At 36.7% G+C, this 17,419-nt stretch overlaps 1 protein-coding gene across 2 annotated transcripts in view; it reads right to left on the bottom strand.

Moving 5' to 3' along the window:
* Nucleotides 1-457: 457 nt before the first annotated feature.
* LOC136029898 (alpha-1A adrenergic receptor-like) overlaps nucleotides 458-17,419 on the bottom strand; it is a 134,530-nt gene continuing 117,568 nt past the window's right edge. The window contains exon 4 of one of the 2 annotated variants that reach the window (XM_065708389.1): nucleotides 458-2,781. In XM_065708389.1, coding sequence (XP_065564461.1) covers nucleotides 2,573-2,781 — 209 coding nt within the window. In that variant the 3' untranslated portion in view covers nucleotides 458-2,572. Of the gene's footprint in view, nucleotides 2,782-7,462; nucleotides 8,646-17,419 lie in introns of those variants that run through there. The other variant, XM_065708388.1, reaches the window with a different exon arrangement.

The following is a 17,419-nucleotide window of genomic DNA, read 5'->3' as shown; positions in this document are numbered from 1 at the left end:
TTCATACGGTCGAATGCTCGGTTTTAATAAATAATTCAACTTAAAGATTCGATTTAAATAGTTAAATTTAAGAAAAGTAAAAATAAGTTACAATTACAATATATATTGAATGTCAATACTATAATACATATTTAACGTCTATAGATAAATAGGCGCTATACTTAAACGACAAATCGTCGGTAGACACGCCGTCTACCCCTATCTGCCATGCTTATTTCTTAAAATAAACTTATTTCTGGAAATAAACCCCTAAAGTATAATATCCTTGTTATACTAATCGTTTATAACTTGAAGTATGAGTTTTTTTCGCTAGATACTTTGCAAGTCCTCTAAAACATTCCGAATTCCCAAAAAGGAGCCCCACCCCTCTAACCAGTGAAAAGTAAAAAATCGTGCTGCGTTGGTTTTGCAAAATATATGCCCTGTCAAAAATTTCAATTTTAATCTGAAATGCTTTATTTCGAAAGAGAATCACAAATTCACAAATCCTTAATACTATTCATATAACACACATAAATAGTAACATGAGAATCGCTTCCTAGTCAAAATTACCTTTCAGATTGGATTAAATTAGTTCTAAGGTTTTTACCAAAGCCCCGTCTTAATCAGTGCAATAAGAATCATAAGGATACACCTTAGGAAGCTTATGCACAAATTGCAGAAAGCAGATTTTGACTTGTCTTAATTCGTGTATAAGGTGGTTTAAGGAAACCGCACTTTTTTTATTAACTTGCGAATCAATAGATGAAAGAAAATTAGAAGAGGTCACGCCAACCTCTCCTTTTCAGCCAATTTCGATTATGAACCTATAGCAATATAATAATCTATAACTAAGATTCATAATAAAATATAACAGAGTTCTACTTGAGCTATTACACTCATTCCCATTAATGCCCAAAAAATGAAAGACCTCTACTATTCACGGATTAAGATAAACTCTTGCACAAATAAAGACTGGGCTTAGAAAAAAGGTGCATACACACTGAAATTTTGTGATCAAACAATATCTCTAAGTTGAGAGCATACCCTTTAGGGAGTGACGAGAAATTCTTGCAGGAAGCTTTGGTCATTACTCCATCCAGGACTGGATATACCCGAACCTTTTGGCTAGGATAGTTCAAAACACTGTCATTTAATTAAACGCTTTGTTTACTTTGTCCAACAAAGATTGATAGCCTACGGTCTAAAGGCCAGCAAACTGTATCAATTGCTCTAGTCCGCTCTCCCATTTATTGTTTTGTTATCACAACACCAATATTTTTTTTTTATTCACGCTGCATCTCCTCATATCACTTGCGTAAAAACCTTTGCCTTTGAATCAAAGAGAGAAAAAGGGATTACTCCCGTATATTTCTATTTTAAGAAGTGAACTTCAATTTCGTTGATTTACATCTGCGACGTATTTTACTAAACCGCCACAGTTTTCTTTATTTCTAGAGCGACAAAACCTATTTGGTTTTAAAATCTGATGTGGGAAATTTTGAGCTAGTAAAAAGAACAATAATTTTTTAGTCATATTATTTTCCCCCACTAAAACCTCATTTTTTTTCTGTGTTGTAGAGTCAAAAATTATATTCCCGTGTATATACACGTATCTATATATGCTTATATATATTTACATATAGCGCCTAAGAAATATATCCCTAGCACAAATAAACGGTCACTAAAGACACACTTCACAGTTATTCTGTCCTCCAGTCAAGTTCGTATCGTTAAATTTATTAAAGAATAAAATCACAATATGTTACAACAGTGGATTGAGACGCGCCCATTGATTGAGAGGTCAGTGGTTCGATCCAGCCTGTCGTAAGGAATTACTTATGCAAATTCTTGATTCCAATTTTTGCTCTATTATTTGATTGTACAAAATTTTTTTTTTACAAAAAATGAAACAGTCTAGTATGGAATAAGGTCAAGCTTACAATAAAATCTTTTGAATTGTTACAGCTCTTTTGGCTACACAACACTTTCGCACTTGAATAATATACGAATAAAAAATAAATTATTTACTTGAATAATATTGAGTGGTCCTCATGATAAATGTCGACTGGAGTCACAAAAATACAAGATATCAAAGCCCTTTACAATTTGAATTGCTTTAGGCTCGTTCTATCAGCATACCGAAATGTATTCTCTCAGTGAAGTTGGATCTTGGTATTAAGGACAAGTTGAGGGGGGGGCGAGGGCAAATGTGAGCGTTCTTGAGCTTGAACCGTGACGCACATTACATTTACTCAAATAGCTCTTTAGTGTAGTATTATTTCATTTATTCTAGACGACATAGGTCTCAGCAGGGCTATATCCGGGAATTTTTTTTTGGAGGGGGGGGGCATTTTCTCGGGGAGGGGTCTGCAGACAAGGGTTTAAAAACAGATCAAAAATTTGTTTATATGCATTTTTGTTATGTTTTTACGAGTCACCCAAACATTGCCGAAGGGGTCAAATTTCCTAACCCTCCCTCTGGATACGGCTTTGGGTTTCAGGATATATCGTGAATGGAACCAGTTCTTCTTATTGTGATACGCTTTTGCTTTCTTGGGAGGAAAAGACGTGAAATGACAGAAAGTTTGAATCACTTGAGATTTGTTCTATCAGCATATCGAAAAGTGGTTTTGTAGTGAAGTGGAGAATTGGTATTGAAGACTAGTCTTTTCAGTGCCCGCTTAAAGTCTCTGGAAGCCACTGTGTAAATAAATGGATTCAAACAACTATTAATATATCCAAGCCAAAATGCAATATGGAAAGTTCTGTCTGATATTCCAAGCGAAGGACACAGAGAACCTGAAAAAAATGGCAAATCTTAGTCTTTATGAGGTCAGCAACGGTTAGGTAATCTTACCATAACTTTAAACGGTGATTTTGCCTTTAACAAATACAGTTTGACTTACAGATAAGGAATACGTCATTTGACTTTACAGTCCCAAACAGTAATTCTGATCCCTATTTCATAGCTCTTTAGCCAGAAAGTACAATGGGGGGAAGCTGAGGGCCAGCCATCCTATGCTTTTGTATACCCTTCCTGTTTACTTCCCAGATTTCTATAGGTACTCGTTTAAAGCTGGGGTGACTCTGGTTGAGCTTACAGATCACACCATTGACCCCTCGTTCCAGATCAAATAACCAACTACAAGAGGACTCAATTTCTGTCCTCACGGACAAGGGATTTTAGGTTTTGCATGCTATCCACAGTAGTATGGGGTCCATTCTTTTAACAAGAGCCCTATGCCGGTGTGCTATCGGAGTTACCAATGCCTCGTAACCCTTCAATTCGCTTAACAAGAGCCCTGACCATGTGTACTATTGGAGTTACCTCTATCTCATATCCCTTCAATTCGTTTAACAAGAGTCTTATCCTGGTGCGCTATTGGAGCTAACAATCCCTCTTATCCCTTCAATTCGTTTAACAAGAGCCCTATCCTGTGTGATATTGGAGTTACTGATTCCACGTATCCCTTTAATTCGTTTAAAAAGAGCCATATCCCAATGTGCTATCAGAGTTGTTAGGCCCTTGTATCCAGCTATACTTCTACGACCACCAAAACACTTTCAGGAAGCATTAAATGCCATTTTTTCTCGGTGATACCATCCAATTGGTACAAGCGCAGCCCTTTACACATGGCTTTATGTCATCATTTCCAGGAAACACACACCAGCTGTTATTTTTCGGTAAAATTAGCCTTTGGATGCAAGCGGCAAAGCGCACAGTACCCATCTAGCGAGTATTACATGATCATTGGTATAAAAGTTTGATGGTGAGTTACTTAGTATCACAGTTTCACCTAGACAATATATTAGTTTACATTGATTCAAGATCGAAAAATGTTCTAATATTTTAAAAATTAGTGGTTTTACACTATTGCAACTTGAAGGAGCTGACAGTGACGATTTGAAGACAAGAGCCCCCAATGTAGCAGTTGAAATTGGAAAGGATTGTGAATTAAAATTTGAGTGGGATGAGATGTTTGATAGATATGTTATATAGTTGAGTGAATTTACATTGGAAGAACAATTATGTTTTGCAGCAAAAGTGACTATTTTGCATACCGTTAGACAATAACATGTATTTGATGCAATCATGAAGCACATTGAGGACAATGGATTGACTGACCTTATGAGAAAAGAGTGAAAATGAATATTATTCTATTATTACATTGCTATCAATAAAAATGTTTATAATTATTCGTTTTTTTGTTAGATATTTTAGTTGATTGGTTACTCCTCGCTGTCTATAAGGAGCCAATAGGCGTTGAGAGTGCACACGAAATAGAAACTTGATTATGTTAGTTTAATCTATGATCGGCAGTGGGAGTGTCAGGAACAAAAATGGATGGATTTGAGAAAAAAATCATGCGGAATCTTGTTATATTGGGTGGATTTTTGAGTTTAAATGATCAATTTCAAAACTTAAGAGTGGAAAAGAAAATTTTCTCTGAAAGAATGCTTGACGCTATAGTGAAAATGATTCTCTGACTTTGGAATATTGTATGAGGCTTTTGAGTTGTGAGCCAAATGAATTTACTCAATTTATTGACATAGTAACCAAAACAAAAAGAAAATATTGTGGATTTGCTTTTGAACGCTACCTAAAAATATTCAAGTTTCCATATTGATTTTTCAGTCTCTGTTTTTTCTTGAGAACACTTTAGAATTTAAATAACATGTCCAAAACAGATATAATTGACTTTCACATCACTTGATTATCCATTCTTTCTCTCTAAAAGTAAAAGTAACATGTCTATTTTTCGCAAGTCAGTTTCTCTTTGGTGGTGTGAGAGTCAACACAGTGAAGATATGTTCTACACACGTTCACTATGTTAATATACATTTGGCAGCTGGTCGTTATGTGAGAATTGCCATAGTGTCGATGACTATAAAAAAAAGTGTAGATTAGGCAATCCGTGTAAATTACATAAAGGATATGCTCTGCAAATTAAGGATTGTAATTCCTGTCTTGAAAAGGTTTTTTGACTCTCACCCAAGAGAATACTTATGTTCCAATTGTCACTATGATAAGTGTGATAATGGAAAAATACTTACCCTTGTATGATTGGAAAAACACCAAACGTGATTTCAGTTAATTTCTGAGGGATTGGTATCGTCGTGGATATAAGTTGTTTTGGGAAGAAGAACTTGGACGAGGTTTCAATTGTCGAAAAACAAAGAGATTGTGGTTTCTACGTCAACGTCGTGAGAACAATGGTAGTTACGATTATAAAGCAAATGATTTTTATTTTGGTGTTAAAGAAAGTGATTCTTGATATGAGAATATCGTGTGTGACATTAGTTTAAATAATCAAACGGAAACAAGTGAATGTTACAATAGGAATCATAATAGTATCATCGAGTTCACAAAAAGATCTAATAAAAATAGGGTTAAATTATACTATGGAAAATATAACCCTGACTTTGCGCAGCAGATCAGTACAATTTGAATACCAATTTTACGCCACCACTAATTGTTGTCGACGACCACCTAAATGATGAAAACAAAGAAGAAATTCAAAAGATGAAGGACAAAGACTTTTTTGTTGTACATACGTACTTTATTAATAAAAAATAACACTTTAAAAAATTTTGTTCTTAGGGCACTGAAATCAATATTATACAGGTAGGACAGAATATTTTCTACTATAAAGTCATTCAATCGAAAATTGTCTACATAAACTTTGAGAAATTCATTGAAAGTATAGCCACGGCATCGAAAAATAGTTTGAAGTTTTGAAGAAATTTAACCATTGATAAAAGAAGAGTCGATGTAGGTACTTGAACCAGTGGCAATATGTCATTGAGAGGGGATTATGTGAGGAACGAGCAGCTTGATGTACTTGAGGCACTGGCTGTTAATTTTTCAATTGCCGAAGCACAAGAACTCGGAACCTATTGTTTTTGTACATGCAGTATTGCCGAGGTGAGAATGACATTTGCATTAGGTTCTGCATCAAGTGTCTTTATCAAAATGAAATTAGACTGGGCGGCTTGTGCTTTATGTTAATTTTAACATTGAGAGGCATCCATTGAGGTATATTAAATATTTAATGATTCCATTTACCAACTAAACGATACTCCTTACTCTGTGTCCAAGTGAGTTCACCATCAGTACCAACATTCGATCTATAATCCTAGCCCATCACCAGACCTGTCAATTTCTTATAGGACTTTGAAGCCATCAACATCAATTTTATGTAGCTTGCATCGTTTGATAGATGGTTGCTAGTGCTAACCAATGTTCCATTTATGTAGACACATATTTGTCTAAACAAAATTTGTAGAACTTAGGTTTCATAGGATAACCATCCATCGGTAGCGTTGGGAGTTTGAATTTCAGATTTTTTCCTCGCCACAACTTTTAATTCAATAAATATGGACAACAAATCTATGAAGTAGCCTTCATTAACAAATTTAAAAATGTATATTTTTAGAGAGATGGTTGTTGTGGGTAGAATTGCTCATAGTAACCGTCTTTTACACTGACATCTAAACTTTCAGAATTGAAAAAAATTAGAGATGACGTGACCGTGGGATTACATTCCTTGTGTATTAGATACGTAATTTTAGTCTAGGAAAAGAAATGTTTTTTAGATCGAACCTTTTTTTCTTGGTTTCTCGTTCTTCTTTGATAAGAGTAATGTATTTTCTGACCTAGTTGACCCTGATGACTGCTGAATATATTTTTTGACTTATTTAAACCTTTTTAATTTGTCGTGATTTCAATCACTCGCCATGGGATCTTACGCTGGACCTGATATTTTATGAAATACTTTCTTTAAAATCTTTACCAGTCCCCAGTCGTGTAGTGTAGAGGATGCAAAATCGACAGAAAACTGAGCAATATATTTCTTAGCAAAGGGTAGTGCAGAGCGAAACAACTTAGCAGACCACCTGCCAAGACCATAGCCGGACATCGACAAACTACCTTTGTAATAGTCCGTTCCATGACCTAATTGTCGTGGTCAGAGAGTAGTAGCAAAGCAATCGAAATCAGGACAAACAAATTTATTTTTTTTCTTTAGCCATTACGTTGTTGAATAGGTCGAAAATGACATGTCCAAACCTTTTGTTATGGCTAAAGGATCACCTAATTCACTTTTTAATGTTAACTGGCAGACTTCCAAATACGAAGTGTTACAGAAACATACTGAAGATGATTTATATTGTAGTAGTGAAGGTGTTCGTGGGTGGTTTTTCCTTCAAGTTCACATAGGAGGATCATTTGAATTATCAACCCTCGATCTCTCAACAAAGGATGTATAAAGGAGTATCCAACTGTCAGAGAAAAACCGGGTGGATAGTTGGCGAAAATAACATGATCCATTCTACCTAGGGTTTCAGAATTTTTACCACTGATTATATTCTATTTAAAACCAAGAAAATCTCTTAGGTTATCATTGAGATGAATTAATTCATTGTCAATGGATGAGCTAATGTAAATATTGTCATTTTCCATTGAATAATTAAACTGGAATGCACCATTCTTACGAGCGGAGATTTTTTTTATTGATTGTTCGACACAAATCGGTCATATTACCAAATTCTTAGCATTTAATTTGACACGATGATGTTCACTAGATTTAAGTGCTTCTATCCATTAATAGTCGACAAGGATTGGCCAATCAAATGGTCTAGTTTCTATCTCTTCTCAGTATGTGTACGATCTTTTCTCAGTATATAATATGCATTTTTGAGCATACAATCGACAAGAGCAACTTCATACTCCCCCTCGTTGAATTTGATGGTGTAGGATAATTTTGTTCAAAAAATCGCCTGTTTCTTCAAATTATGGTAGAGGAGATCTGAGACATTGGACATAAGCGTCACATATAAATCATTGGGTACTGTGTACGTCTTGTGCAAATATCCAAGAATCAAAATTAGAGCTGTATCCTAGCCAACGAACAAGCAACTATCTCTTGCCCCTATGTGTACAACTATTTATTTTCTTTTCTATCCGATATATCCCAGTGTCTTTAAATTAATAATCATATAAATCGCCAAGAATCCCGTCATCTTTCATGTCAAGTAGACAATACGTTACGAGTTTAGTGTCTAAAATTTTGGGAACTTTAAAAAGTTTACTGGCACATAAGTGGTTCCTCTTTTAAAAACATTAGTTGTTCGATTGATTCAAACAGTATCCCTAACACTGAATTTCTTCTTTTTCACTTTCCTCAACCCATCTTTGGAATATTGTTTGAGAAAAGTGTCAAGTGTATTACCATCTACTTCATGAGCTTCAATAGGGGTAGAGTTGGATAGGAATTGACGAGAACATTAATTATACATCAATATGATTTTATCCTAATCATAAATAAAATCAGCAGCGTTTTTTGATGTAATATATCTTGAAATTAAAAGTCGAACAGTTCCTATTAAGCGTTCAGCTAACGCTGCCTTTATTGGAGTATGACTATGATAGACTATTATATTATATTTCAATAAAACCTTCTTTATATGTGGATTAACAAGTTCGCTACCTAGATCCGTTTGAATCTTCTTATAACAATCATCTTCAAGGATTGATTCAAGACTTTTAGAAACTTCATCACCTCTCTTTGACCGCAATCGAATTGCATATGCATAATGAGTAAAAATGCTGACTGCAAGTAAAATGTACTTGCATGACTCATTGTGACACCGATGAATTTTGTCTGAAATAAAAAGATCTGCTTGCAATATTTGCAATGGTAAAATGGCTTTAGTTTTTTGATAGTGACCACCATGAACTCTGTGATTACAATGTTTCATTCTATATTTAAACTTGTTTTATTGTTCGATTAAACTTGCTTAATTCTATAGAAACTCTACCGCTACCTTCTTTTAAAGTCCAGTTACGTGAGTAAGTGTGGTGGGAAAAGGTTTTAGTTTTTCGATAGTGACTACCATGAACTCTATGATTACGATGTAGGTTTAAAATGATTCATTCTGTTAATACTTGACTCTCGTCAAATAATCCATATTTTTCAAAGTATGTTTATTACCAGTAAGACTTTTGGGGAAGTTTGAAGAGCTTAAAAATTTATACCAATGACTTGCAAATTATATAAGTCTTTCACAATTTGTTATCAAATCTGATAACAAATCAAGTAGAATATAGGTCTTGCCATGGATTATAACTTCATTCACATTAACTTCAATTTGCACACGTTCACTTTCAGCGAGATTAGTCAAGAGCTTTTTACATTTCTCAGGATAGAAATGAGCCATTGGGTCTGCAACACTTGTCAAAACCTCAGACAAAGACGAATCTTCTTTTGGTGGTGCTGGTGTTGAATTTTGAGTCATTTCCTTTTTATAATCAATAACATTTACATTGAATGGTCTCTAACGGAAGGGTTTACGTTTATCGACTTGTCGAAGTGACTTTCGAAGAACTATTAGTTTTTCATCGTCACCAGTTGTCTGATTATTAGTGAATTTATTGAGACTGTCCTCAAAATGCTCTTTCGGCGAAAAGGTGAGTTCTATTGTAGTCAATTGGTAGTGTTTGGCCATCTAGATAAAACTGTTTACAAGTCATGCAATTATCGGCAGTGAAAGTGTAAAATAGCTACCGTAGGCTTGAAAAAGCCGTTTTCTTTTTAAATTGTTTCCTTTGTTTTTGGCTGCTGCTGCTATGGTATGTACAAGTAAACAAAGTTACTTTGTCTGTTCCATAACTACTTCTGGCAGTTCAAGTATTACCTTCAGTTAAATTTAAACAAAGCTCTAATATAAGATTGCTGAATTTTCTGTCAGCATCGTATTTGAGTATGGCCATCCTAAGCCGTGGTTTTGAATTACCTAGGAAGATAAAAAACTGATTGTTTTCGTGCAGTTTATTCAGTGCCATGATGCCACCTAACAACCTTTTTTACAGTTCACTTGCAGATATACGATAATTTCAGAGTCAAAAATATCAGTGCCTACGCCTAAATCCTTGGGTTTGTTCTGATTGAGGTCAAGCAAAATATAACCATAGGATTTTATTTGTAGCCTGGTTGCATGCTAAGAGTAGAAATTCCGCTTCACCGGGGTATATTTGTATGTTTAAAGTTATCAGTGAACTTGAATCACGAACAACCCTGCAGATGATGTAGTAAGTACAATTCAAAGCAAGTGTCCTCAAACATTTTCTCTACTGAAATAGGTTTTGCATAGCTAGGGTTACAGAAATCTGTTTATGATGAGATCGGACAGTGAACAATTGTAGCACCTCTTGAAACTATTCTTCAATGGATTTCGCTAAATCATCAATAATCAACCAAGAGTTTGGTTCAATTATATTAAAAACCACCTAGTTGGTGGGGGCGCTTCGCACCCCCAAGCCCCCCCGCGCACGTAAGTCGTTACGCGCCATATTAGTATCTTCTATATATATAAAAATAAGTTGTCTGTGGATGTGTGGGTATGTCTGTCAGGTGACGTCATGTTTGTGTGTTGACTGACGTCATGAAGTTAGTTGTCGTCATTTTTGTTACGACGGTGACGTCATTAAAGATATTTAAGACATGCGTTCACGTAGAAATCTATTAATGTTTAACTATAAAATGAATGATGAACTTACAATGGCAACAGCCGAGGAAGATGCTCAAAGAGTCTATGCCAAAAAACTTGCTGCTGATAGAGAAAGTAAGAAAAGAAAGCGTGACGAGGAAGCAAAAGAACAGCAAGGAAACAGGCTTGAGGCTGATAGAGAAAGAAAGAACAGAAAGCGTGCCGTGGAACTACCAGAGCAACGCGAAACCAGACTTGCTGCTAAAAGAGAAAGTGAAAAAAGAAGGCCTGCCGAGGAACTACCAGAGCAACATGAAACCAGACTTGCTGCTAAAAGAGAAAGTGAAAAAAGAAGGCATGCCGAGGAACTACCAGAGCAACATGAAACCAGACTTGCTGCTAAAAGAGAAAGTGAAAAAAGAAGGCGTGCCGAGGAATCACAAGAACAGCATGTTCGTCTCTATGGTCGTCCAGATTTATTTATTACATTTACATGTAATCAATCTTGGGACGAGATACTGCAGCTTTTACTTCAAGGACAATCGGCGGTTCATAGACATGACATTACGGCCCGTGTCTTCCGGCAAAAGTTGAAATCACTGATAAACTACATAGTAAATTTTGAAGTGTTTGGGTCAGTGCAATGCTGGATGTACTCAGTGGAATGGCAAAAACTAGGTTTGCCACACGCACATATACTAATCTGGCTACGTAAAAAAAATTACTTCGAACGAAATTGATGATGTGATTTCCGCTGAAATACCTGATGAAAATGTCGATAAGGGGTTACATGATATTATTGTAAAAAATATGATACATGGACCTTGCGGTGCACTGAACGAAAATTCACCATGCATGGCCAAAGGAAGGTGCACAAAGCAATATCCTCGACTTTTAGTATCCAACACAATTACTGGCAATGATGGTTACCCACAATATAGAAGAAGATCTACTGAAGATGGCGGTAAAACAGCAATAGTAAAGAAGCGTAACGGTACCACCATCGAAGTAGATAACCAGTGGGTTGTTGTTCCATATTCCCCATTATTATCAAAAACATTTAATGCACACATAAACGTTGAATACTGTAACTCCGTAAAGGCAATCAAATACATATGTAAATACGTCAAGGCAGTGACATGGCAGTTTTTGGCTTGCAGCCCGAAATCAAAGATATCGACGAAATCGTACAATATCAGGATGGAAGATACATAAGCAGTAATGAAGCTGTTTGGCGAATTCTTTCATTTCCGATACATGAACGTAGTCCAGCTGTTGTTCACTTAGCGGTACATTTACAGAATGGTCAACGTGTTTATTTCTCGGAAACCAACGTGCAACAAAGAGCCCTGAATCCACCACATACAAAGTTAACCGGTTTCTTTTCGCTTTGCAAAAATTATTCTTTTGCAAAAAAACTGCTGTATACTGAAGTGCCTTCGTATTACACGTGGAATACTAAAAATAAAGTATTTGAACGTCGGAAACAGGGTAAGTCAGTCGACGGCCAACCTACCATCTTCAAAGATACCACGATAGGAAGACTCTACACCGTTCACCCTAATCAACATGAATGCTTCTTTCTACGCCTGCTTTTGGTGAATGTACCCGGTCCGACATCCTTTGAGTGTTTGAGAACTGTAAACGGTACTATACATGACACTTACCGTAGTGCATGCCAAGCTCTGAATTTATTGGAGAATGACCAACACCGGGATAACTGCATCAATGACGCGTGCGAAACGTCAACTCCAAGTCAAATTCGTGCATTGTTTGGCATCATTTTAACAACTTGCTCTCCATCAGCTCCTACAGAGTTATGTGAAAAATATAAGTCAAAATGTCCGAAGATATACTCCATCGAAAACAGTTAGAGACGTCAGATATGACTTTTGATTTTACATCAGAAATTTATAACTACACTTTAGTTATTATAGAAGATTTGTGCGTACGTATGGCAAACAAACCTCTTCAGGATTTGGGAATGCCTTCACCTAACCGTATCGCTGCTGTTTCGACATGTGTAGAATAGGATCGTGAACAAAGTTACAGTACGAGTGATCTATTGTCGTATGTACAAAATAACATTTCAAAGTTAACGTCGGAACAAAAAGACATTTATGATACGATAATGCATTGTGTCGATAAAAACGTTGGAGAAATTTTCTTTTTGGATGCGCCAGGAGGTACTGGTAAAACGTTTGTGATAAAACTGATTCTGGCATCAGTTCGATAAAAGAATGATATAGCGTTGGCAATTGCGTTGTCCGGAATAGCCGCAATATTGCTGCCTGGTGGAAGAACTGCTCATTCCGCTTTGAAATTGCCTCTGAATTTGCATTCTACAGAAACTCCCACGTGCAATATTTCCTAATCATCTGGGATGGGTAAAGTATTGCAGCAATGCAAACTTATTATTTGGGATGAGTGCACAATGGCACACAAAAAATCGCTAGAGGCTCTGGATCAATGCTTGAAAGATTTGCGAGGGAAGTCGAAACCCTTTGGCAGCACATTCATATTGCTTGCGGGAGATTTCAGGCAAACATTACCTATAATACCTAGATCAACTCCTGCAGACGAAATGAATGCTTGCCTGAAAAATTCTAATTTATGGGCACTCGTAAAATCATTAAATTAACTACAAATATGCGTGTCCGATTGCAAAACGATGACTCTGGTCAAACATTTTCAGGGTTTCCACCACACGTGCTACAACTAAAAATAGGCGTACCAATAATACTTTTAAGAAATATCAACCCACCAAAGCTTTGCAATGGCACGCGACTTGCCGTAAAAAAAACAATGGAAAACCAAATAGAGGCCACGATCTTGACAGGGCCTTTTGAGGGTGAGGCTGTTCTTATTCCTCGCATTCCCATGATTCCAACGGATCTGCCTTTTCAATTTAAAACATTGCAATTCCCAATTCGATTAGCATTTTCAATCACCATTAACAAAGCTCAAGGTCAATCATTAGAAAAATGTGGTATAGATCTTAATACTGATTGTTTTTCCCATGGACAATTGTACGTTGCATGTTCGAGGATCGGTAAACCTGACAATCTATTTATATGCAGCGACAATTGGACAGCGAAGAATGTTGTATATTCGCAAGTTTTACGCAGTTAATTTGTATTGTATCTATCTATCTATCTATCTATATAAAAACGAGTTGTGTGTATGCATGTTTGTTTGTAAATGCACAGACAATGGGAAAGCCAAGAATGTTGTATATTCGCAAGTTTTACGTAGTTTGAAACACATATATAAATCTATCTATATTCACAGGTGGGACACAGGGACACAACTACAATGGCGCGTAACTAATATGGCGCGTAACGACTTACGCACGCGGGGGGGCTTGGGGGGGCGCGAAGCGCCCCACCAACTAGGTGTTGGGGTGGCGCGAAGCGCCACCCCAACAGCTAGTAGGGAATATAAATGACGACCGGGACACTCAAAGAGAAAGTGACCGGGACAAAAGGAATGTTCGATTAGCAATCACCATCAACAAAGCACCGGGACACAAATGACGACCGGGACACAGGGAGTATAAATGATTTATTATAATGACTTCCCTTGAGTTTTGTTGATGGTGATTGCTAATCGACCATTCCCTGTGTTGTCATCGTCATTTATATATCCCCCTGTGCCCCCCGGCGTCTCCGTTGTAGTTGTGTCCCTGTGTCCCGGTGGTCATTTATATTCCCTGTGTCCCGGTCGTCATTTTTGTCCCGGTGTCCCAGTCTGTAATTTCTCTTTGAGTGTCCCGGTCGTCATTTATGTTCTTTGTGTCCCAGTGTCCCGGTCGTCATTTGTTTCCCGGTGTCCCGGTCTGTATATACATTCGTTTTTGAATTGGTCTTTTTTTTAGTTTTTAGTTTTTTACCTTTTTTTAGTTTTTTTAGTTATACCTCATGATTCTAATGATTGCCCTTGAGCTTTGTTGATGGTGATTGCTAATCGAACATTCCCTGTGTCCCCGTCGTCATTTATATATCCCCCTGTGCAACCCCCGCGTCCCCGTTGTAGTTCTGTCCCTGTCTCCCGGTCGTCATTTATATTCCCTGTATCCCGGTCGTCATTTGTGTCCCGGTGTCCCGGTCTGTATATACATTCGTTTTTGAATTGGTATATGATGAAATAAATTTTGTGTTTTTCCCGTTTTTTTTCTTTTTAGTTTTTTTTTGGTTTTTACTTTTTTTTAGTTTTTTAGTTTTTTTTTCTTTTTTCTTTTTAGTTTTTTTTGTAGTTTTTACCTTTTTATTTTTTTTTATTTTAATTTTTTTTAGTTTTGTTTTTCTCCTTTATTTTTCAGTTGTTTTCCTTTTTTATTTTTTTTATTTTTTATTTTTTTTTTAGTTTTTTAGCTTTTTTAGTTTTTTTTATTAGTTTTTAGTTTTTTTTTCTTTTTAGTTCTTTTGTAGTTTTTACCTTTTTTTTGTTTTTTTAGTTTTTGGTCGTCATTTGTTAAATTCCCTGTGTCCCTCTCGTCATTTGTGTCCCAGTGCTTTGTTGATGGTGATTGCTAATCGAACATTCCTTGTGTCCCGGTCGTCATTTATATTCAATATGTCCCGGTGTCCCGGTCGTCATTTGTGTCCCGATGTCCCGGTCTGTAATTTCGTCAGTCGAAAACATGACGTCAGTCGACACACAAACATGACGTCAGTAGACTGACACACAGACAAACAACTTATCTTATATATCTATCTATATATATAAAAATAAGTTGTCTGTGTGTGTGTGTGTCTGTCGAGTGACGTCATGTTTGTGTGTCGACTGACGTCTATGTTTTCGACTGACAAAATTACTGACCGGGACCTTGTATCCGGTGGATTCAGGGCTCTTTGTTGCACGTTGGATTCCGAAAAATAAACATGTTGACCATTCTGTAAATGTACCGCTGAGTGAACAACAGCTGGACTACGTTCATGTATCGGAAATGAAAGAATTCGCCAAACAGCTTTATTACTGCTTATGTATCTTCCAGCCTGATATTGTACGATTTCGTCGATATCTTTGATTTCGGACTGCAAGCCAAAAACTGCCATGTCACTGTCTTTGTTGACGTATTTACAAATGTATTTGATTGCCTTTACGGAGTTACAGTATTCAACGTTTATGTGTGCATTAAATGTTTTTGATAATAATGGGGAATATGGAACAACCCACTGGTTATCTACTTCGATGGTGGTAGCGTTACGCTTCTTTATTATTGCTGTTTTACCGCCATCTTAGTAGATCTTCTTCTATATTGTGGGTAACCATCATTGCCAGTAATTGTGTTGGGTACTAAAAGTCGAAGATATTGCTTTGTGCACCTTCCTTTGGCCATGCATGGTGAATTTTCGTTCAGTGCACCGCAAGGTCCATGTATCATATTTTTTACAACAATATTATATAACCCCTTATCGACATTTTCATCAGGTATTTCAGCGGAAATCACATCATCAATTTCATTAGAAGTAATTTTATAATGTAGCCAGATTAGAATATGTGCGTGTGGCAATCCTCGTTTTTGCCATTCCACTGAGTACATCCAGCATCGCACTGACGCAAACACTTCAAGTTTTACTATGTAGTTTATCAGTGATTTCAACTTTTGTCGGAAGACACGGGCCGTAATGTCATGTCTATGAACCGCCGATTGTCCTTGAAGTAAAAGCTGCTGTATCTCGACCCAAGATTGATTACATGTAAATATAATAAATAAATCTGGATGACCATAGAGACGAACATACGCAATAGCATCTTGAGCATATTCATGCATATGACGGGGACTCCCAGCATATGACGAAGGTAAAATCGTTAATCTTCCAACGTTTGTGGTATTACCGTCATTTACAACTGCATCTCGCAGATGAATGTATTGTTCAGAGCGGAGCTTGGTCTGATTCAGACGGATAAATAGCAAACGTTCTGATTCAATTTTTGCATACATATCAAGTCGACACAGTTTTGGAACCAAATGAGGCGGTTAATTATCCATCTGAATTTTTAAATTCCCTGGATCTTCCAGGGTTTCCACCACACGTGCTACAACTAAAAATAGGCGTACCAATAATATTGTTACGCAACATAAACCCTCCAAAGCTTTGCAATGGCACGCGACTTGCCGTAAAAAAAAACAATGGAAAACGTAATAGAGGCAACAATCTTCACATGACCTTTTGAGGGTGAGGCTGTTCTTATTCCTCGCATTCCCATGATTCCAACGGATCTGCCTTTTCAATTTAAAGGATTGCAATTCCCAATTCGATTAGCATTTGCAATCAACATCAACAAAGCTCAAGGTCAATCATCAGAAAAATGTGGTATAGATCTTACTACTGATTGTTTTTCCCATGGAAAATTGTACGTTGCATGTTCGAGGGTCGGTAAACCTGACAATCTATTTATATGGAGCGACAATTGGACAGCGAAGAATGTTGTATATTCGCAAGTTTTACGCAGTTAATTTGTATTGTATCTATCTATCTATCTATCTATATAAAAAAGAGTTGTGTGTATGCATGTTTGTTTGTTTGTAAAAAGAGCGTTTGCATATGACGTCATTATAATTATAAGTACATAAGGCTTTGTATATGCACAGACAATGGGAAAGCCAAGAATGTCGTATATTCGCAAGTATTACATAGTTCAAAACACATATATAAATCTATCTATATTCATAGGTGGTACACAGGGGCACAACTATAAGGGCGCGTAACTTATATGGCGCGTAACAGCTTACGCACGCGGGGGGGGGGGAGGGGCTTGAGGGGGGGGGGGGCGAAGAGCCACCCCAACAGCTATTTTTAAAATATAATTGTCTTCATCCTGCCGAATCATTAGTCTATAGGAATAATAATGCATTGCGCTGTATTTCTTATTCATTTCTTTGTTAGTGGCTGGATTTATCAATTTAATATTAAAGTGATAGCCGTCGGCTCAGTCCCAAAAA

The sequence above is a fragment of the Artemia franciscana genome, chromosome 8, assembly GCF_032884065.1.
Source record: "Artemia franciscana chromosome 8, ASM3288406v1, whole genome shotgun sequence".
NCBI classification, from domain to species: domain Eukaryota; kingdom Metazoa; phylum Arthropoda; class Branchiopoda; order Anostraca; family Artemiidae; genus Artemia; species Artemia franciscana.
The sequence above is the reverse complement of the archived record's forward strand: the minus strand, read 5'-3'. Positions and strand labels throughout refer to the sequence as shown.